Below are 16,640 nucleotides of genomic sequence, written 5' to 3'. Positions count from 1 at the left end.
AGGAGCTGGTCTATGGTGTCGGCCCCTGTGCTGGGTTCAAACCACATCCCCACCAGGACATCAGTGAGGGCTTCATTAAAGGGTAACATTGGTTCTGATGTAGAAACCCCTGGCTGAAGCACCTCAGTCAGGAGGTTAGTCCTGACTAGCACTGTAGGCACGTCTAGGTCCAAGATCTCAGCTGCCCTACGAACCACCACAGCATATGAAGCGCCCTCCTCCGTAGCCACTGTAGTAGGTGAGAGCATGCCAGTATCTGGATAAGTATCCAGTCCACTGGCTTCTCCTAGTTCCTCATACCAGTCCATATGCTCCAATCCATATTCTAACGGGTCATGGGACCCCTCCCATTCCTCCCCTGTACCTGGCTGATCAAAATAAGCCTCAGGCACTGATCTGTCAGCGCCAGCGAAGTCGAAATCGGCATTGTTCTGGATCATCTGGGATAAGTATGGGGCTTGCTCCACTGGTGGGTGCAGGCAGAGCGGGGCACGTCGACATTGGGAGCGATGCTGGAGGAGGCTAACTGTGTAAACTCAGCGTCGCCCCTGATCCGGTGTCGGATCCTGGAGTCCCCAACAGCGCCCGCTCAAATACGAGGCACCATAAAACTCTCTATAAGCTGAGCAGGGGTCGCTCCAGCTCCCGGAAAGGAGGGGGCAGGGGAGACTCGAAGTCAGCCCTGGCATTGGTTTTATGAAACTGTACCTGGAACGTCGAAGTTCCAAGACGCCACATCGGCCGACAGGCATGGCGAAGTCGAAGTTCGCTTGGACTTCTTCTTGTGTCTCTTCCCCAAGTGCCTGGAGAACCTTGAGTGTGAAGAAGAGGGCTTAGGGCTCCTAGAGCGGTCCCGCGATCTCCTCCTCAATTGGGACCGTGACCTCCTAGGAGTCACGCAAACCGAAGTTGACTGCTGGGCTGCCATGAGCTTCAGGGACCGCTCTCTCAAAGCTTTCGGGGCCATGGCCCGGCAGTCGGAACACGACTGAGTCTTGGTCTCTGTTGAGGCAACACAGACATATCTGATAGGGGTCCGTCACCGACATGGCGCGATGGCAGGCGCCATACGGCTTGAACCCTGTATTCCTCGATGTCATTTTGCACAGACTTTGAAAAGACTTGACAAAAAGGTCAAAAAAGGCCTGCCAAAGAAGGCAGAGGGTAGCTCAAATCCAGACCTGCGCTTAACCGCCATGGAAGGAAAAGAATTGAGGTACGTACACTGGGGTGGTGCCTTTATAGGTGACCGTGATGTCACAGACATCTCCAACGACGCCACGAGGAGCTGAGTGACGCCCGCGTGGCGCACGCAGTGTACTGCTCAGCAAACAATTCCGGATTCCAAGCTGGCGCCAGAAAATTTTAAGGTAAGGAATCTGCAGCTGGAAGTCTCTATCATATAATAGCTGTCACTGCCCTCTATGCAGCAGAGACATAACTTTGTTTTGGTTTGCAGTCAGCCTTGCACAGTGGACAAACAGAAGTAAAGTACCGCTACAAACATGTGTTGCTCCTATTGAAATATCCACTCTCATTATGTCAATATTTATGATGCTCTTAACATTAGGAATGTCAGGATTCTTAAAGTGCACTATATATGCTGCTATTAATCATAATATTCACGTTTCTCAATTGGGCTGTTGTAATTTTACTGTTTTTTGCAGATTTTTTGTTTCTTATATTCTGAAAAATAAAACTGGCTTAAAATAAAGTTCTTTAAAAACAACAGTGTGAATTTATTGTGTTTGCATTTGTTGTGAAAGTCTACCAGAACCCACAAAACTAGCTGAATATGCCCTATAATCCAACGACACACCTGTTAATGCTTGAGGATATTGCTGTCCAAAAGTTTCAGGATCCAGTCTGATGCTTGGGGATACTCAAAAGGAGTGGATTCTGTGGTTAGAAGTCTCTATCAGAATCATAAGGTGACCGTATCTTCAGTACAGACTTGTTAAATTGATTCATATCTGCACTTGCCAAACAGCCACAAATAATCTAAAAGTATGTGTAATAGTCCTTCCCACCTAAATGTAGGAAACACTAATCAGCCTTCCTACTATAAAATTGCATGCCAGCGAGGCATCCTACACAAAATGTATTATTTGGATCTGAACGTTCTTTTAGCATTGACATTCCCACAGACAGTTTGTGTTTAAATACATTTATTAACAAATGTTAACACATTAAGTGACTCTATATGCTGCTAATCAGAGCCGATAACAAAAATGCCAGAATGCATCATAAAATTGGACAGCCACAATTAATAATTACAATGCGCATAGTGGCTAAGCTCAACAGCTTAATATAGTTGTATCATTTGCTGTGAAGTAACGTATAATATTAATTTCCAAAACAATCAATTGTAATATTTTTCTAGAACGCATACAGAACCAGGCCACTGCTTTCCAGTAGAACAGTTTCTTTTTTTTTTCACTGGAGAAACTTAGAAATGTGCAGCTGAATCAACAGACAAAAGAAAGCCAAAATAACACAAATATTATTTTCATGCAGATACCAGGTAAGTATAACATTTTCTGGAATGATTTACACCAAAATGCCTTTCCACAATTATTTACTTTCATAGGGGTGGATCGAAGTTGTGGAACTCTAAAAAATAATCTAACAAGATTTTCACAGAGATAAATTTACAAAACCATCAGGGATTCACTGTTATTTCATAGAAGGTCCATATTCACAATGTCATTTTTTGCTTTTCCCTGACAAAACCTGGAGAAAATGTGTCTAACGGCTTTCATTACAAATTCTCTGCTGCCATTGTCTAAACGCATTCAATAAATATCAAAGTTCTAAATAAATATGTACATTTGTTTCTATTTTTTCAAAAATATCTAGATGATTAATGGTAATCTACAGACTCAGACCAGGACCACCCTCAGAAAGAATTTCAGTGTCTATTACTAAGGGGGTATAGTCCATTTTAACAAGGTTAAAAGTTTTTTCCAAAACAAAAAAAAAAATGAAATTAAAGCCCATCAAGCATTCTGGACAATGAATAAACCAAAGTCATTTGTAGGTAATTCCACTATCGATCCATTCCTATTGTTACTGCTTCTTAATTCAGATATTCTGCAAAACACATTTTTTTCACAAATTACAGCATCTTTAACACGAGAAAAGTGACATGCATTCATTTTCATTATGAAATGGTCACAGAAATATGCAAGCAAATAGATTACTCCTATCTGCTGATGTTGAACACAGGGGCATATATTTGATAACCAGTAAATGTGTGACATAGTAAAAACTTTTCTTTTATTAATTTCAGTCATCAAAGAAATCGGAGCACATTTGTAAGTTGTTAAATGTATGTGAATTATTTTGCATTTCAGTTGATTGATGTTAGATGCCTTTAGCAATTATGACTTGTTATTTAGGCTGATGGCTGTATTTGGGATAGAGATCCTGTTTGATATTAGGAAAAAGCGCCTTTAATGCTATATGTTTTTGTTGGAAACACGACCTCTTCTGTGAAAGTGCTTTTTATTCCTTTTATTATTGATTTTGCAGTGGAATATGAAGTATCAGGTAAAAGGCATTCAACGTCTAATGAGGGGGAAAAATGCAAAGTAACTGATATGCCTCAACTAAGAATCCATGGGCGCATATAAGGTAGTATTTGGCTTTTTTTTTTTTACCATGCTCTCCTTGTCACGGACAACAATGACATGTGCAAACTTTAAAAATGTAAATTAAAATATTCATTTTCCTCTAAGATCCAGCTCAGTAAAAGATTAATTCCAATTCCCTGAAATCTTAACTAGGAGTTCAGTACTAATAGTTTGTTATAAAAGTTATATATAGAAAACAAAAAATGCACCAGAGAGTGACTGGGAAACATTCAGGAAAAATATGCAGGACTAGCAGCACCTGCAGTGTCAACCCTGTTCCCTAATTTTAATCATATACCCACTGGTATTACCATCCGATAATGCCTTTAGACACTAAATAAAACAGCTTAACAGGTTACGAAATAAACGGTACATCAAGGTAGTATATTTCCATGAAATTTGAAAAAGTTCCATAGTTCGTTTTACATTCAGATCACTGTTTTAAATGCTTATATTTATTATTTTGCATTTGTTTGTGTTTTAGGTGAACTGCTTTATAAGTTAAAATCTCCATAAAACCCGAACATCTTAAAATTTGCTTAAACCGCAAAATAATTTCAAGTAAAATAATGTAAAATAACACATTTCGCTGATGTAATGTTTTCTTAGTGATACCCATCAAAAAAACAGAACTTATCAACTGATGACGAAGTTTTGAAACTACGGTGCAAAACATTTTAAGAAAATGAGTTTAAAAGCTGGTGCAAGAACAGGAAGCAAATTCTAAGCAATTTTGGCTTCTTGGAAACAAAAACCGCTGTGTCTGAGAATAACAACACCTCTGTCTGAGAACAGTAACAAATTCGAAAACTACTACAGAACATTCCGTTTCATCTTTTTCTGCGGCAAGTGCGCTTGTGTTCGGCATGCCAGTGTTCCTGCTGACACTTAATGGAGCAGTAAGATGTGTTCCAGCAGCAGTGATACATGGCTTCTTCTTCACAGTTGTAGCACTGCAAAAGAAGAAAACACGTTTTCCTTTATCATTAATTTTATTTTCCATGTTAATAGTGATAAATCTCTGAACATTAGAAAGCTTTTGCATGTCCTGACCATCTTCTGATTTATTACGATATGGAAAAAAACTCTTAGGTTTTGAGTTATAAATGCGAATGATGCATTTAGTTTTAAAGTAGCAAACGAATTCCCGTTTTGTCTTTCAATGTTTGAGAAACACTTAAAGAAAGGACAAGAACATGTTTTTCAAGTGGACAAACGTATTTAGCAGTTATCCTTTTTCTGTTTGCAACTGATGTCGGTGTGCCATACTATTCGTTTTAATCTGTAATGCTACTTTTAATTTGATTAAATTGTTTACACGTTTATCTGAAATTAAACAAGACAATAAGTAAAAAACGTAACTCAGAAAATACACTATGTAACATTTCTGCAAAAAAAAAAATATATATTGGAAATCAAAAAAGTAAAAAAAGGAAATAAGATGTTCTAAGAATACGAAAATGATGGATTCTTCGGAAATGTTATATTTAATTGAAGACCAGGGCATAATTATTTAGCATATTTGCATAATAATTCTCATTTTTGGACCTGACCCCCTCTGGAGGGTCACCCCCAAATATTTTGCATTTGCCCATCATGGTTTGCCGAATTCATTTTTGTGGGCCTTAGAACTTTGTGTACTTTATCACTGCTAACTAGTGCCTGACTTTCTCCTTCAAACTAGGTAAAATTGGCCTACATCTAATTGGCACATTTAATTTACTTGCTAGTCCCTGGCATATGTTACTACATGTGCCCAGGGCCTGTAAATTGCATGCTACTTGTGGGTCTGCAGTCCTTATTGTGCCCCTCACTAAAGTAGCCTTTTAAAACATGTATCTAATAGACTTCTAGTCACAGATTCCTTATCTTTGAATTTCCCAGGCATCATTCTGGATCCGGAAGATTTTTCATGAGCAGTAGCACTGCGCACAGGTAGGTGGGGTTGATCGGTTCCAGTCAGCATTGTCCGTGCCAAAAGTGACCTCGCAGTCACCTATGTAGGAGCCACATCGGAGCTGCGGTCAGTTCTTTCCTTTCCATGACAGTTACTGCTAATCCAGAGAAGAGATACGTCACTGTCGTTTTGTGAAAGGCCTTTTTCAATATTCTGTCAACTTTGTTTTTTGAGGAGACTTTCCTCCTGGTGTTGAGGATGTCCTTGAGAAAGACAGGTTTCAAACTGTGTGACCCCTGTCACCGCACCATATCTGTTATGGACTACCCTTTGATGTGTCTGTGGCGTCTCGAGCCGACTACAACTCCAATTGTGCTCGGACTGCCGGGCCATGCTGCCAAAGGCTTTGAGGGAGCAGTCCCTGAAGCTGCTAGTGGCCTGGCAGGTAACAGCACGTTGCGCGACTCCTAGGAGGTCTTGGTCCGGATAGAGAGGAAGGTTGCGGGACCACTCTAGGAACCCAAGTCCTCTTCTTCCCAGTTCTCTGGGCATTTGGAAAAGAGGCATAAGAAGCACAAAAAGCTGAAGCATGCTTTGACTTCTCGTCCATCGGCCAAAGGGATGAAGGAACATCGGTGATCAAGGCACAGTTTTGTGGAACCCTCATCAGGTTTGACTTTGCATCTCCCCGCTTTTCTGGGAGCTGGAGCAACCCCCGCTCAGGTGAAGGAATTTTACGAGCCCATGTGTCACGTATTAGAGCAGGCCGACCCCTCTGGAGTGCCTTTGAACCCGCGGGGTCCCCATCAGGTTCCAGGACAGCAGCTTTGGCTCAGATGGGCCCCCGTGGATCAGATCACTGATCCAGACTGGCACCAGTTATGCTACAGTGACCTTCCCCAATGACAGTCTGGACGCCGATGCCCCCCAGCACCCACTGGGAGCACCAGCCCCATTTGGCTCCTGAATCCAACTTGAAGTCGGAACAGAGTTGATGATGCCGATTTCGGTACCAACAGGATCACAGCGTCCTAGGTCGGGCCAGAGCCCTATTCTGAAGGGTTAGCCCTCGAAGAAGAATGGGAGAGGTCACTGGACCCTTTAGAATACCAGTTAGAAGGTCGGGAAAGCATGGACTGGTGTGAGGAACTGGTGATGCCAGTGAACCGGATACCTCTCCAGATACTGGCTTGCTTTCTCTCCCTAGCATTGCTATGGAGGAGGGAGCAACATACGCTATAGTGGTGATGAGGGTGACTGAGGTCTTGGACCTCAAACTACCATCTGTGGCAGTCAAGACAAACACCTTGAAAGAAGAGCTTCAACCTGGAGCTTCCTCTTCTGAACCCATGTTCTCTTTTAATGAAGCACTGATTAATGTCCTACTAGGAACCTGGCCCAAGCCTAGCACAGGGGCTAGTGTGAACAGGACAACTGCCCACCGCCATCGACCCTCTCCTGTGGACCCAACTTTCCCCACCCCTGCGACCTTGGTCGACCAAGCCTCTGCCTCCCATGGCGTGTTCCCTGCCGCTCCCTTGGACAGGGAATCCAAGAGGCTGGATAGCTTAGGAAAGAAGTTGTTTTCTTCCACCAGCCTTGAGTTGCAGTAGGTGACCACTTCATGCTTATTGAGCCGCTATTCCCACACACAGTGACACACGGTTGCGCCGATGCTGCCACAGGTCCTGGAGGAGGTCCGGGGCCATTCTCTCCCAAGTTGTAAAGGATGGGAGAGACATAGCTAAATTCACCATTAGGTGTGGTTTAGACACAACTGACTCACTGGGCAGAGCGGTTTCCTTGGCGGTGGGCTTCAATGCCACATCTAGCGGAGAACATCTGGCTTTTCGGGACCGGTCCAGGCTACGCTGATAAACATGCCCTTCAATGGTTTCCATCTCTTCGGAGAGAAGGCAGTTTTAGCACTGCAGCGTTTTAAGGACTCCCAGGCTATGGCGTGAGCCCTTGGGCCTCTCAGCTGCCCGTGTCATCCCCAGTCTCCCTTTCACCCCTTTCGTGGATACAGAAGGGGCGTTCAACCACACCAACCCTATGCCATCCACCGTTCTGCACAAGCTTCCCAAGCCATGTGTAGATGCGGTTCATACTGACTCCGTGGGTCAGGTAGCCAGAGGTCTTTTACACCCACCCCCTCCATAACCACCCTTCCCCCAGCAGCCACAGCCCCTAAACACTCCTAATCTTGTCCTACAAGATCATAGGCACCCAGCTGGTGGCACAATCCATCATCATCTCCACCACTGGCAGCCCATTACATCGGACAGGCAGGTCTTACAGATCATATGGAGGGCCTACTCCCTTCTCTTGAATTCCTCTCCTCCCCCTGTATCTCTAGTGTTTGATCGGCTGACGGAGGATAATCTGTCCTTGCGAGGAAGTCATGGCTGTGTCGGCCAAGGGAGCCATAGAGGGGGTTCCAATAACAGAAGTGGGCAGTGGCTGCTATTCCTGCTACTTTCTGATACCAAAAAAGAACCAAAGTCTTTGGCCTATCCTAGATTTGCAAACCCTCAATCTCTTCCTTAAAAAGGAGACATTCAAGATGCTCACACTGGCTCAGGTCATGTCTGCCTTAGACGAATGAGACTGGGTGGTAGCATTGGACTTGCAGGATGAGTAATTTAGTATTCCCATCCTGCCTGCCCCCAGACGTTACCTGTGGTTTACAGTAGATCATGAGCACTTTCAGTTTACTGTGCTCTACTAGGTTGTTTACCAAGTTCATGGCGGTGGTCGAAGCTCATCTGTGGAGGTCAGTGGTACCAGTCTTCCCCTATCTTGACAACTGGCTGTTGAAGGCGGGCTCGTCCTAGGCTGTCATTTCCTACCTCAAGACTACGGCATACCTTCTGCACTCCCTAGGGTTCACTGTAAATGTGCCGAAGTCACAACTGACTCCCTCTCAGAGGCTCCCTTTTATTGGAGCTGTTCTTGACACAGTGCAGTTTCAGCTTATCCTCCTGAGCAGAGTGTCCAGGATATTCAGGCTAATATACCAATGGTTCAGCCTCTATCCTGGATTTCGGTGAGAATGACTCTGAGGCTGCTGGGCCTCATGGCATCTTGCATCCTGCTAGTAACTCATCCGAGGTGGCATATTTGGGTTCCATTGGGTGCAGCATCAGAGGAATCTCCCCGACATGGTCCAGATCTCAGAGGGAACTGCACAAGATCTGCAGTGGTGGTTAAACTGTGATTGGGTCAGAGGCAGATCCCTCACCCTTCCCAAACCAGATCTGAAAGTAGTGACAGATGTGTCACTCCTGGGATGGAGCGGCCATCTGGAAGAGGTGGAGATCAGAGGACTCTAGTCTTAGGTGGAAGCAGGACTCCACATCAACTTGCTGGAGCTCCAAGCGTGCTGTCTGGCATTGAAACCCTTCCTCCCCCAATCAAGGGAAGGCTAGTGCAGGTGTTCACAGACAACACTACCGCCGTGTGACAAATAAACAGAGCGTTGTGAGGTCTTGGACCTGTTGTCAAGAGGCCCTGTGTCTCTGGACATGGCTGGAACAGCAGGGAATATCCTTGGTAGCTCATCACCTGGCAGGTTCTCTGAAGGCCAGAGCGGTCGACCTCAGCCACTCTGCCAAGCGGATCACAAGAGGCGTCTCCATCCAAAGGTGACACATGATCTGTTCACCTACGAAGGGAATGTGCAATGTCAGCAGTTTTGCACATTGGAGTTTCCAAGGCGCTACCGTTTGGAAACGCTTTTCATATCGAGTGGAGCTCCTGTATGCCTTTCCACTCATACCACTCCTGCCCAGAGAACTCAGGAAGATCAGGAACAACTGGGCCCAAGTCATGCTTGTGGCTCTGGACCAGGCATGGAGAGTCTAGTATCCTGAGCTTCTGCAATTGAGCATCACTCCTCCTATTAGGCTGTCCCTTCGGGAAGATCTTCTGTCGCAGCAACAGGGGAGGGTCCTCCCCCTGAACTTGTCCACTCCCCGACCTTCTTGTGTGGAGGAGTGGAAACAGTTGACAGCTTTCGACCTTCCTCCTGAAGTCTATAATGTCATTCTGAAAGCCAGGTGTCCCTCAAACAAGACTGTATACATCTGCTGATGGAAGAAATTTGTAATGTAATGTACAGAGAAATCTATCGACCTCCTTTCTGCTTGTCTATCTAATGTCTTTCTTCATTCTTACACTTGCTCAGCAGGGCTTTGCTTTGGGTACACTGAAGCTACCTTTCTGCACTGTCTGCCTTGTTATGGCTGCGTGATCAACCTTCTTTATTTAAGTTCTCTACTGTAAATAGATTCCTTAAAGGTCTTGTACATATGTTTCCCCATCTCCTTTCATTATGCCTCGGTGGGACCTTAATTTGGTTGTAAACTTTTTAATGTGTGTTCCTTTCAAGCCGCTACATAATTGTGCCCCCCCGGCTGCTCACTCTCAAAACAGTATTTCTTGTGGCATTACCATCTGCCTAGAGGGTGAGTGAGCTGCAGGCTTTGTCATCCAAGCCTTTCTATTTGTCTGTGTTTCTAGACAAACTGGTTCTTCCCATTAGGGGTGACACCATTTCATGTGGGACAATCTGTGACCTTGCCCACTTTCTATGATCCTCCACATCCCTCAAAAGAAAAAGAGCGACTCCACCGTCTGGAACCAAAAAGAGCACTGTCGTTCTACTTTGACTGCACAAAAGATTTCTGGGTGGACGACCAACTCTTCGTGGGGTATGTTGGTGCAAAAAAAAGTTTGGCGGTGCAGAATCAAACTGTCTCCCAATGGGTCGTTCTCTGGATCAAAGTCAGCTACGCATTGGCCAAGAAGCAACCCCCTGTAGGCATAAGGGCTCATTTCACTAGAATCAAAGCTGCGACCACTTGTTAGCACATGGAGTCCCAGTCCTGGACATCTGCCAGATAGCATTCCTGCACATATTCACCAAACATTACTTGATGGACAGTAAGGTCCGCAGGGAAGGGCATTTCGCCTGTTCAGTCCTGCAGGACTTCCTAGATTAGATAACTTGTCCGCAGCCCACCATCAGGGATGGTATTGCTTGAATATCTATTCAATGTTAAGGAATCTGTGGCTAGAAGTCTCTAACAGATGAACAAGTTACTTACCTTTGATAACGCCTTATCTCGTAGAGTCAATATCTACTGCAGATTATTTACCAAGCCCTCCTCCCCTCCCCCATCCTCCCTGCTCAGCATACAGTTTTCTAGGGTTGAGGATGCTTCCTTTTAGGGCCCTAGATATGACATACCAGTGTCAGTGCACTTCATGACTGTGCTCCTGGCGTGAAAAACTAACTGACGTCACCACGTCGACGTGGTGCCAATATAGGTGACTGGAACATCACTTCCGGTGCTAACAACGCCACACGGAGCGGATCGATGCCACCTACTGGCATGCAGGGGTGCAGCTCACGAAACATCTTCCGGGTCTAGTCAGACGCCTGGAAAAGTTTAAGGAATCTGCAGCTAGATAGTGTCTCTATCAGATAAGGTGTTACCGAAAGTAAGTAATTTTTTCATCAGGCCTGCCACTTCAGCCTGTAGTGCAGGTATAAACTGCCATTTTGACCTGACAAAGTAAGCGTTTTGCCAGGCCTTAACCTTCTTTTTTAATACATATAAGTCACCACTAAGTAGCCCCTGTGGGCTCACTAGCAGGGTGCAATGTATTTAAAAATACAGGACATGTGGGTTTAAGTTTTACATGTCCCGGCAATGACTAACTCCTAAATTCGTTGTGCGCGGTTGTAAGGCCTCTCTCTCCTATTGGCTAACACTGGGTTACCTTATTTCATTTATTAAGTGATGACTTTAGATTGGTAGCAGATACAGATATGGTGTCTGCATTCAAATGAACTGTAATTTAAAATCTTCTGTAATGGTAAAGTCTGACTTTAATTCACAATTCTGAAAATGCCACCTTTTAGAAAGCCATCTTTTTTTTGTTCTAACCATTTGTGCCTTCTGCCACTGTTCTGGGTGACATGAATGTTAATGGTTGTGCTGTTGGGGTCCGTGTATTCCTTCCAGACACTGACACAAAGGGAGACTAGGTATGGACAGGAATAGCCATCCTACTAGGATGGCTGGGGGCAGAGCTCTTTCCCCACTTACACTTCAAAGGGCTTGCCTCCAGCACACACAAAATAATCTGACACTAGTCTTTTGTCACTGTAGACTTCTCAGAACCCTGATGGGGAAGGGAAGAACTTTCCAGAACCAGATATAGGGATTGTATAGGGAAGTCCCTTACACGTAAAGGGCTGGCACTGGGTATAACTATTGGACCTCCACAGCTCCTTTTCAGTACACCCCTGAACTTGTGGAGATTGCAGAAGGATTGCCTTGCTCCCTAGAGGACTGAGTGAGTCCAAGGGCCAGTGGGTGACCTCCTGTCAGAGCTATAGGGACACAACAAGCTCCAGTGGCCTCCCTGCAAATGCCCAGCTGACCTGTTGCACTTGACCTGCCTGAGACCTGTTGGTCTCTGCTGGAGTGAGTTCCTGAACTTAGTGCGCCTCCAGGTCCTGGACCCTTGGATGACATTAGTTGAGTTCCTCCTGTGAAGAACGGTGAAATCATGATGTTTTGGACCCGTTTGCATTGAGAATGTGCTGCCAGCGACGAACGCCAACACAAAGCTCCAGTGCATCTGATTCTTTGAGCTACCTCGATGCGAGCAAAGCAAGATCTGCACTTTGCGCTACAGCAACGACTGCCTCCAGTGACTGCCAATACAAACCTCCAGCTACAACCACCTGCAATGCCTGAACTACTTTTCACGCTACAGTGACAACAGCTGTGCTGCCAGGTTTGCTCTTTGCGCTACACTAACAACTGTCCACAACACTCTCCCTGCTCCCTCCTCCACCGTGGATGAAGCTCATTGCGCTAGACTTTGAGAAGGTATTTTTTTCAGTTGGACTAAATTGGTCCTTGTATCCAGCTTGCATTCTATTGCAGTCGGCCTGTTTGTGACTTTCCCCCCAGTCTAGCAGGAAGAGAACACTGAGAGTGGTATTTGTGCCTTTAGGTGCTATATCTACCTAAATCTTTATAATTCAATACCTCTGGTTCCCTTGATTGGATTTTTGAAGCTCTGGTATGATTTTATTGATCACAATTCACTCCATTTCTTAAAAAAATTGGTATGCAAAGGTTTTCTTGTGTTTCAATTTTATTACTATTTGTATGCTGCATAAGTACTTTACACATTGCCTTTAAGTTAAGTCTGATTGGTTTTGTGCTAAGCACAGGTTAATTTAGTGACTTTTGTGGTTCACCCCGACAAGCCTGTGTCCTCAATGCCTGAGTAGGTCTTCCACCTCCCACCACCAATAACCTGATTTCTTACACTTGGGGCATACTCAAGAGCCCCTAGCGCCACCGGAGCGTCACTTTTAGTAACGCTCCGGTGGCGCTATGCACTGCACCATATTTACAAGGTGGCATTAAGCTACTTTTGGTGGCCTAACTCCACCTTGTAAATTGGGCCCCTTCACATGCAGCACTTTGCGTGGAAGGGGCGTGCAATGGGTGATGCTGTGGACGTGCCACAGCAAAATCCATTGCATTTTGCTGCTACCCCAGATTTATGTGTTTTCGCGAACCTGAGGCAGAGCCAAAATCTAACGCCACCCAAGGGGTGGCATTAGAGTGGCACAACAAGGAGAAATGCTTTCATTTCTCCTCGTTGTTTGCTCATTCTATGTGTGCTGCATTTTGCAGCACACACAGAAGAAGCAAATAGCCATTGAAGATTGTTTTTGTGGAGGAAGGTATCCCTTCCTGCACAAAAACAATCTCCCTCTCAATGCAGCCATCCTTGCACTACGGTACCAGAGTGGTTGTTTTGGCGTCTGGCAGCAAATTTTGTGCCGACGCGGGGGAAAAAACGGGTGCGCCGTATTATTATAAATACGGAATATGATTGCGTTTTGAAAATTACGGTGCGAGACACAGCGACCACCACCGTCATTTTCACTTAAATCTGTCCCTTATTATCTCCTTATCTGAGTAATCATGATCAACTTTTATGAGGTTAGCCTTCACTTAAAAGCTTTCCAAACTACAATAGAGGCGGCCTCCAAATGTGGAACCACCTTACAGCAGCAATCAAGAAGGCACATAGCTTCTTGGGCTTCAATGTCTTTTACAAAATTGCAAACTTTCAAGTACCGTTTGTAGGAAAATGCTCCTTTTGGCATGCCCCCCACCAGACCTTTTGCCTGATGTTGATGCTAATTTGACTGTGTGCTGGGATCCTGCTAACCAGGCCCCAGCACCAGTGTTCTTTTCCTAAACTGAACCATTGTTTCCACAATAGGTACACAGCTAAGTCCCTTGTAAAAGGTCCAGGTGGTACCAAGACTTTGTGGCGAGGAAGGTCCCTAAGGGCTGCATCATGTATTATGCAACCCTAAGGGACCCCCCCCCCCCCCTCCCCCCCTCAACAAACACATGCACACTACCATTGCAGCTTGTGTGAGGTAAAGTCAACATGGCTTTCCACTCTGGGTGCCGTGCTTACAAACCACTGCCTACCGCATAGTTAAGTCGCCCCTCTAGCAGGCCTTACAGCCCTAAAGGCAGGAAGCACTATACCACAGGTGAGGTCATAGCTGCATGAGCAATAGTCTCCTACAGTGTCTAAGTCCATTCTTAGACATTGTCTAAGTGAAGTGTGGCTATATTAAGTACATGGGCTGGGAGTTTCTCATTACGAACTCCACAGATTCATGATGGTTTCACTGAAGACTGAGAAGTTTTGTAACGAACTTCTCAGCTCAATAAACCCACACTGATGCCAGTGCTGGATTTATTGAAAAATGCACTCAGATGGGTATCCTAGAGATGCACTCTGTATTACATCCAACCCTCCTGTGTAGAGCTGACTGGTCTGTGCCAGCCTGCCACTAACAGACAAGTTTCTGACCACTGGGGTAAGAGCCTAGGTACTCTCTGGGGTCAGGAACAAAGCCTGCTCTGGGTGGAGGTGCTTCACACCTCTCTCTTGCAGAAACTGCAACACTTGGCGGTGAGCCTCAAAGGCTCAGGCCTCCTGTTACATTGCCCAAGGGCACTCCAATTAGTGGAGATGCCCGCCCACGGACCAAGCCCCAGTTTTGGCGGCAGGTACGGCAGGAAAAATAGGAAAATCATGGAGGAGTGACCACTGCAGGTGTGAACCAACCCTAAGTGGCCAGAGCTGAAGTGACCCCCTCCTTGCACAATCATCCATCTTGCTTTGGAGGAGAGTAGTCAATAGGGTAGGAATGTGCCCCCTCCCCAAAGGGAGTGGGCACAGGAAGAATGTTACCACCCTCAGGGACATTAGCTTCTGACCTCTCACCTAAATCTAGTATTGAGGGCCCCCGTGAACCTTGCTCTTCAGATTCTTGGCAACCTCAAGAAAAAGGAGAACTGAAGAACCAACTCAATATGACAACTGACTTGGCCCACCCCTACTGGCCTGTCTGCAGCTTCAAGACTCCTGCTACAAAAAGGCGATGCATCCTGCAGGACCAGCGACCTCAACAAACCTCTAGAGGACTACCTGCCCACCAGAAGACCAAGAACGCCCATGGACAGCAACCCCGTCCACAAGGAACATTCAAGAAGGACTCCAAAACTGCCCCTGATCCGCGAGCCCTTCCCACGCTGCACCCATGGCCCAATTCCAGGTGGCCCACAGGTCCAGAGACGATCCCCAGGTGATTCTGACCTCGAGTCCACCCTGAGATGACCCCTCCTGCCCAACACAACCATGCCTGCAGCCTAAATCCGGAGTACACCGGGGCCAGATCCGACAAAGATTTCGATGCCCAAGGGTACCCCTGCATCCGCAACTCCCTAGCTCCCTGGCCTTGGGGAATCTGACCGATGGTCCTGCAACATCCAGCAGACACTTCTTCTACTTGTCCAGCCTTTGGTTTTCAACAACCAACTCCCTGGACCTTGACTGCAGTAACATTGTGATCCACCAGGGTTCCCCCATTGAAAAGCACTGGGCGCCCAATGCTGTGTTGCACCCAGCTGCCCCCTGTGCCGCTGAGGGTGTGCTGACCTGTGGCCCCCCTGATGCTCATCTAAGCCTGTCTGTGCCCTGATGACGCGGGTACTCATCTGCAATCTGTTTCTTTCCAAGTGCCCCCAGTCTCCATAGGTTTCAGTACAAACCCAACACCAAATTTGACCTCTGCACCCAGTCAGCCCTGTGTTGCTGGCGGTGAACTTTTGGGGTCAACTTGAACCTTGACCTGTGGCCATCCTAACCTTGAAGACTGGGATAGCATGTTGAGTACTTACCTGTAAACTGTGTTAACACTTTTCCTTCCCTAGGATTGCATTGGTTCCTAACAGAAAGTGCACAGTGTCTACTTTTGAAATGGAAAAGTGTTACTTACTTGTAAATTGTTTTATCTGCAAACCCTAAACAAAGTGCATTTGGTATACAAGCTTGATACAAACTTACAACTGTACTTAGCTGCAACAAATATTCTTTTGGTGCTAGCAATAAAGTAACAAAGTATATTTTTGCTATATAAAAACATTGGCCTGGAGTTAGTTATTGAGTGTGTGTGCCTCATTTCTTGACTGAGAGTGTAGAACAAATGCTTTGTACTACCCTCTGCTAACTCTAACTGCTCGACCACACTACCACAAAAGAGTGCATTAGTATTCTCTTCTTTAGCCTCTGTTAAGCATTTGGGGATCCACTGGACTCTGTGCACACTATACCTCATTTTGGTATAGTATAGACAGCCAGCTTCCTACATTGGTGATCTAAATAGTCTGACAAACAACATTTTACACTGAAAAGGGTATAGAAAAATAGTTACTTAGCTGTATAAGTAGTTTTGCAGCTCAAAAAAGTTTTTGGATTCACATGCTGTGCATTATTTCAACATCCAGTATGGAGGATGTTCCCCTTTTATTCTCTTCTGGGATTCGTTGCCCTCTGTGGTGGCATGTCTGTCCTCTCATGAGATGTCACAGAAGCCCTGTGCCGGGTTGCTGTCTTTAGATTCTTTTCTGCCCGTTGGATACCTTGCCCATGTCTTTTTGCGTACTGTTTAAAAGTAGACACTCCATAGTTTGCTG

General features: G+C 45.6%; 1 protein-coding gene across 2 annotated transcripts in view; it reads right to left on the bottom strand.

Moving 5' to 3' along the window:
• Positions 1-2,925: 2,925 nt before the first annotated feature.
• The window catches only part of ZMYND11 (zinc finger MYND-type containing 11), a 572,905-nt gene continuing 559,190 nt past the window's right edge, over positions 2,926-16,640 (bottom strand). For both annotated transcript variants that reach the window (XM_069211170.1, XM_069211171.1), the window contains one exon: positions 2,926-4,588. In XM_069211170.1, the coding sequence (XP_069067271.1) occupies positions 4,466-4,588 (123 nt within the window). In that variant the 3' untranslated portion in view covers positions 2,926-4,465. The remainder of the gene's footprint in view (positions 4,589-16,640) is intronic.

Source organism: Pleurodeles waltl, chromosome 10 (genome assembly GCF_031143425.1).
Source record: "Pleurodeles waltl isolate 20211129_DDA chromosome 10, aPleWal1.hap1.20221129, whole genome shotgun sequence".
Taxonomy (NCBI): domain Eukaryota; kingdom Metazoa; phylum Chordata; class Amphibia; order Caudata; family Salamandridae; genus Pleurodeles; species Pleurodeles waltl.
Note: the sequence above shows the minus strand (reverse complement) of the source record. Positions and strands in the feature narration are given on the sequence as shown.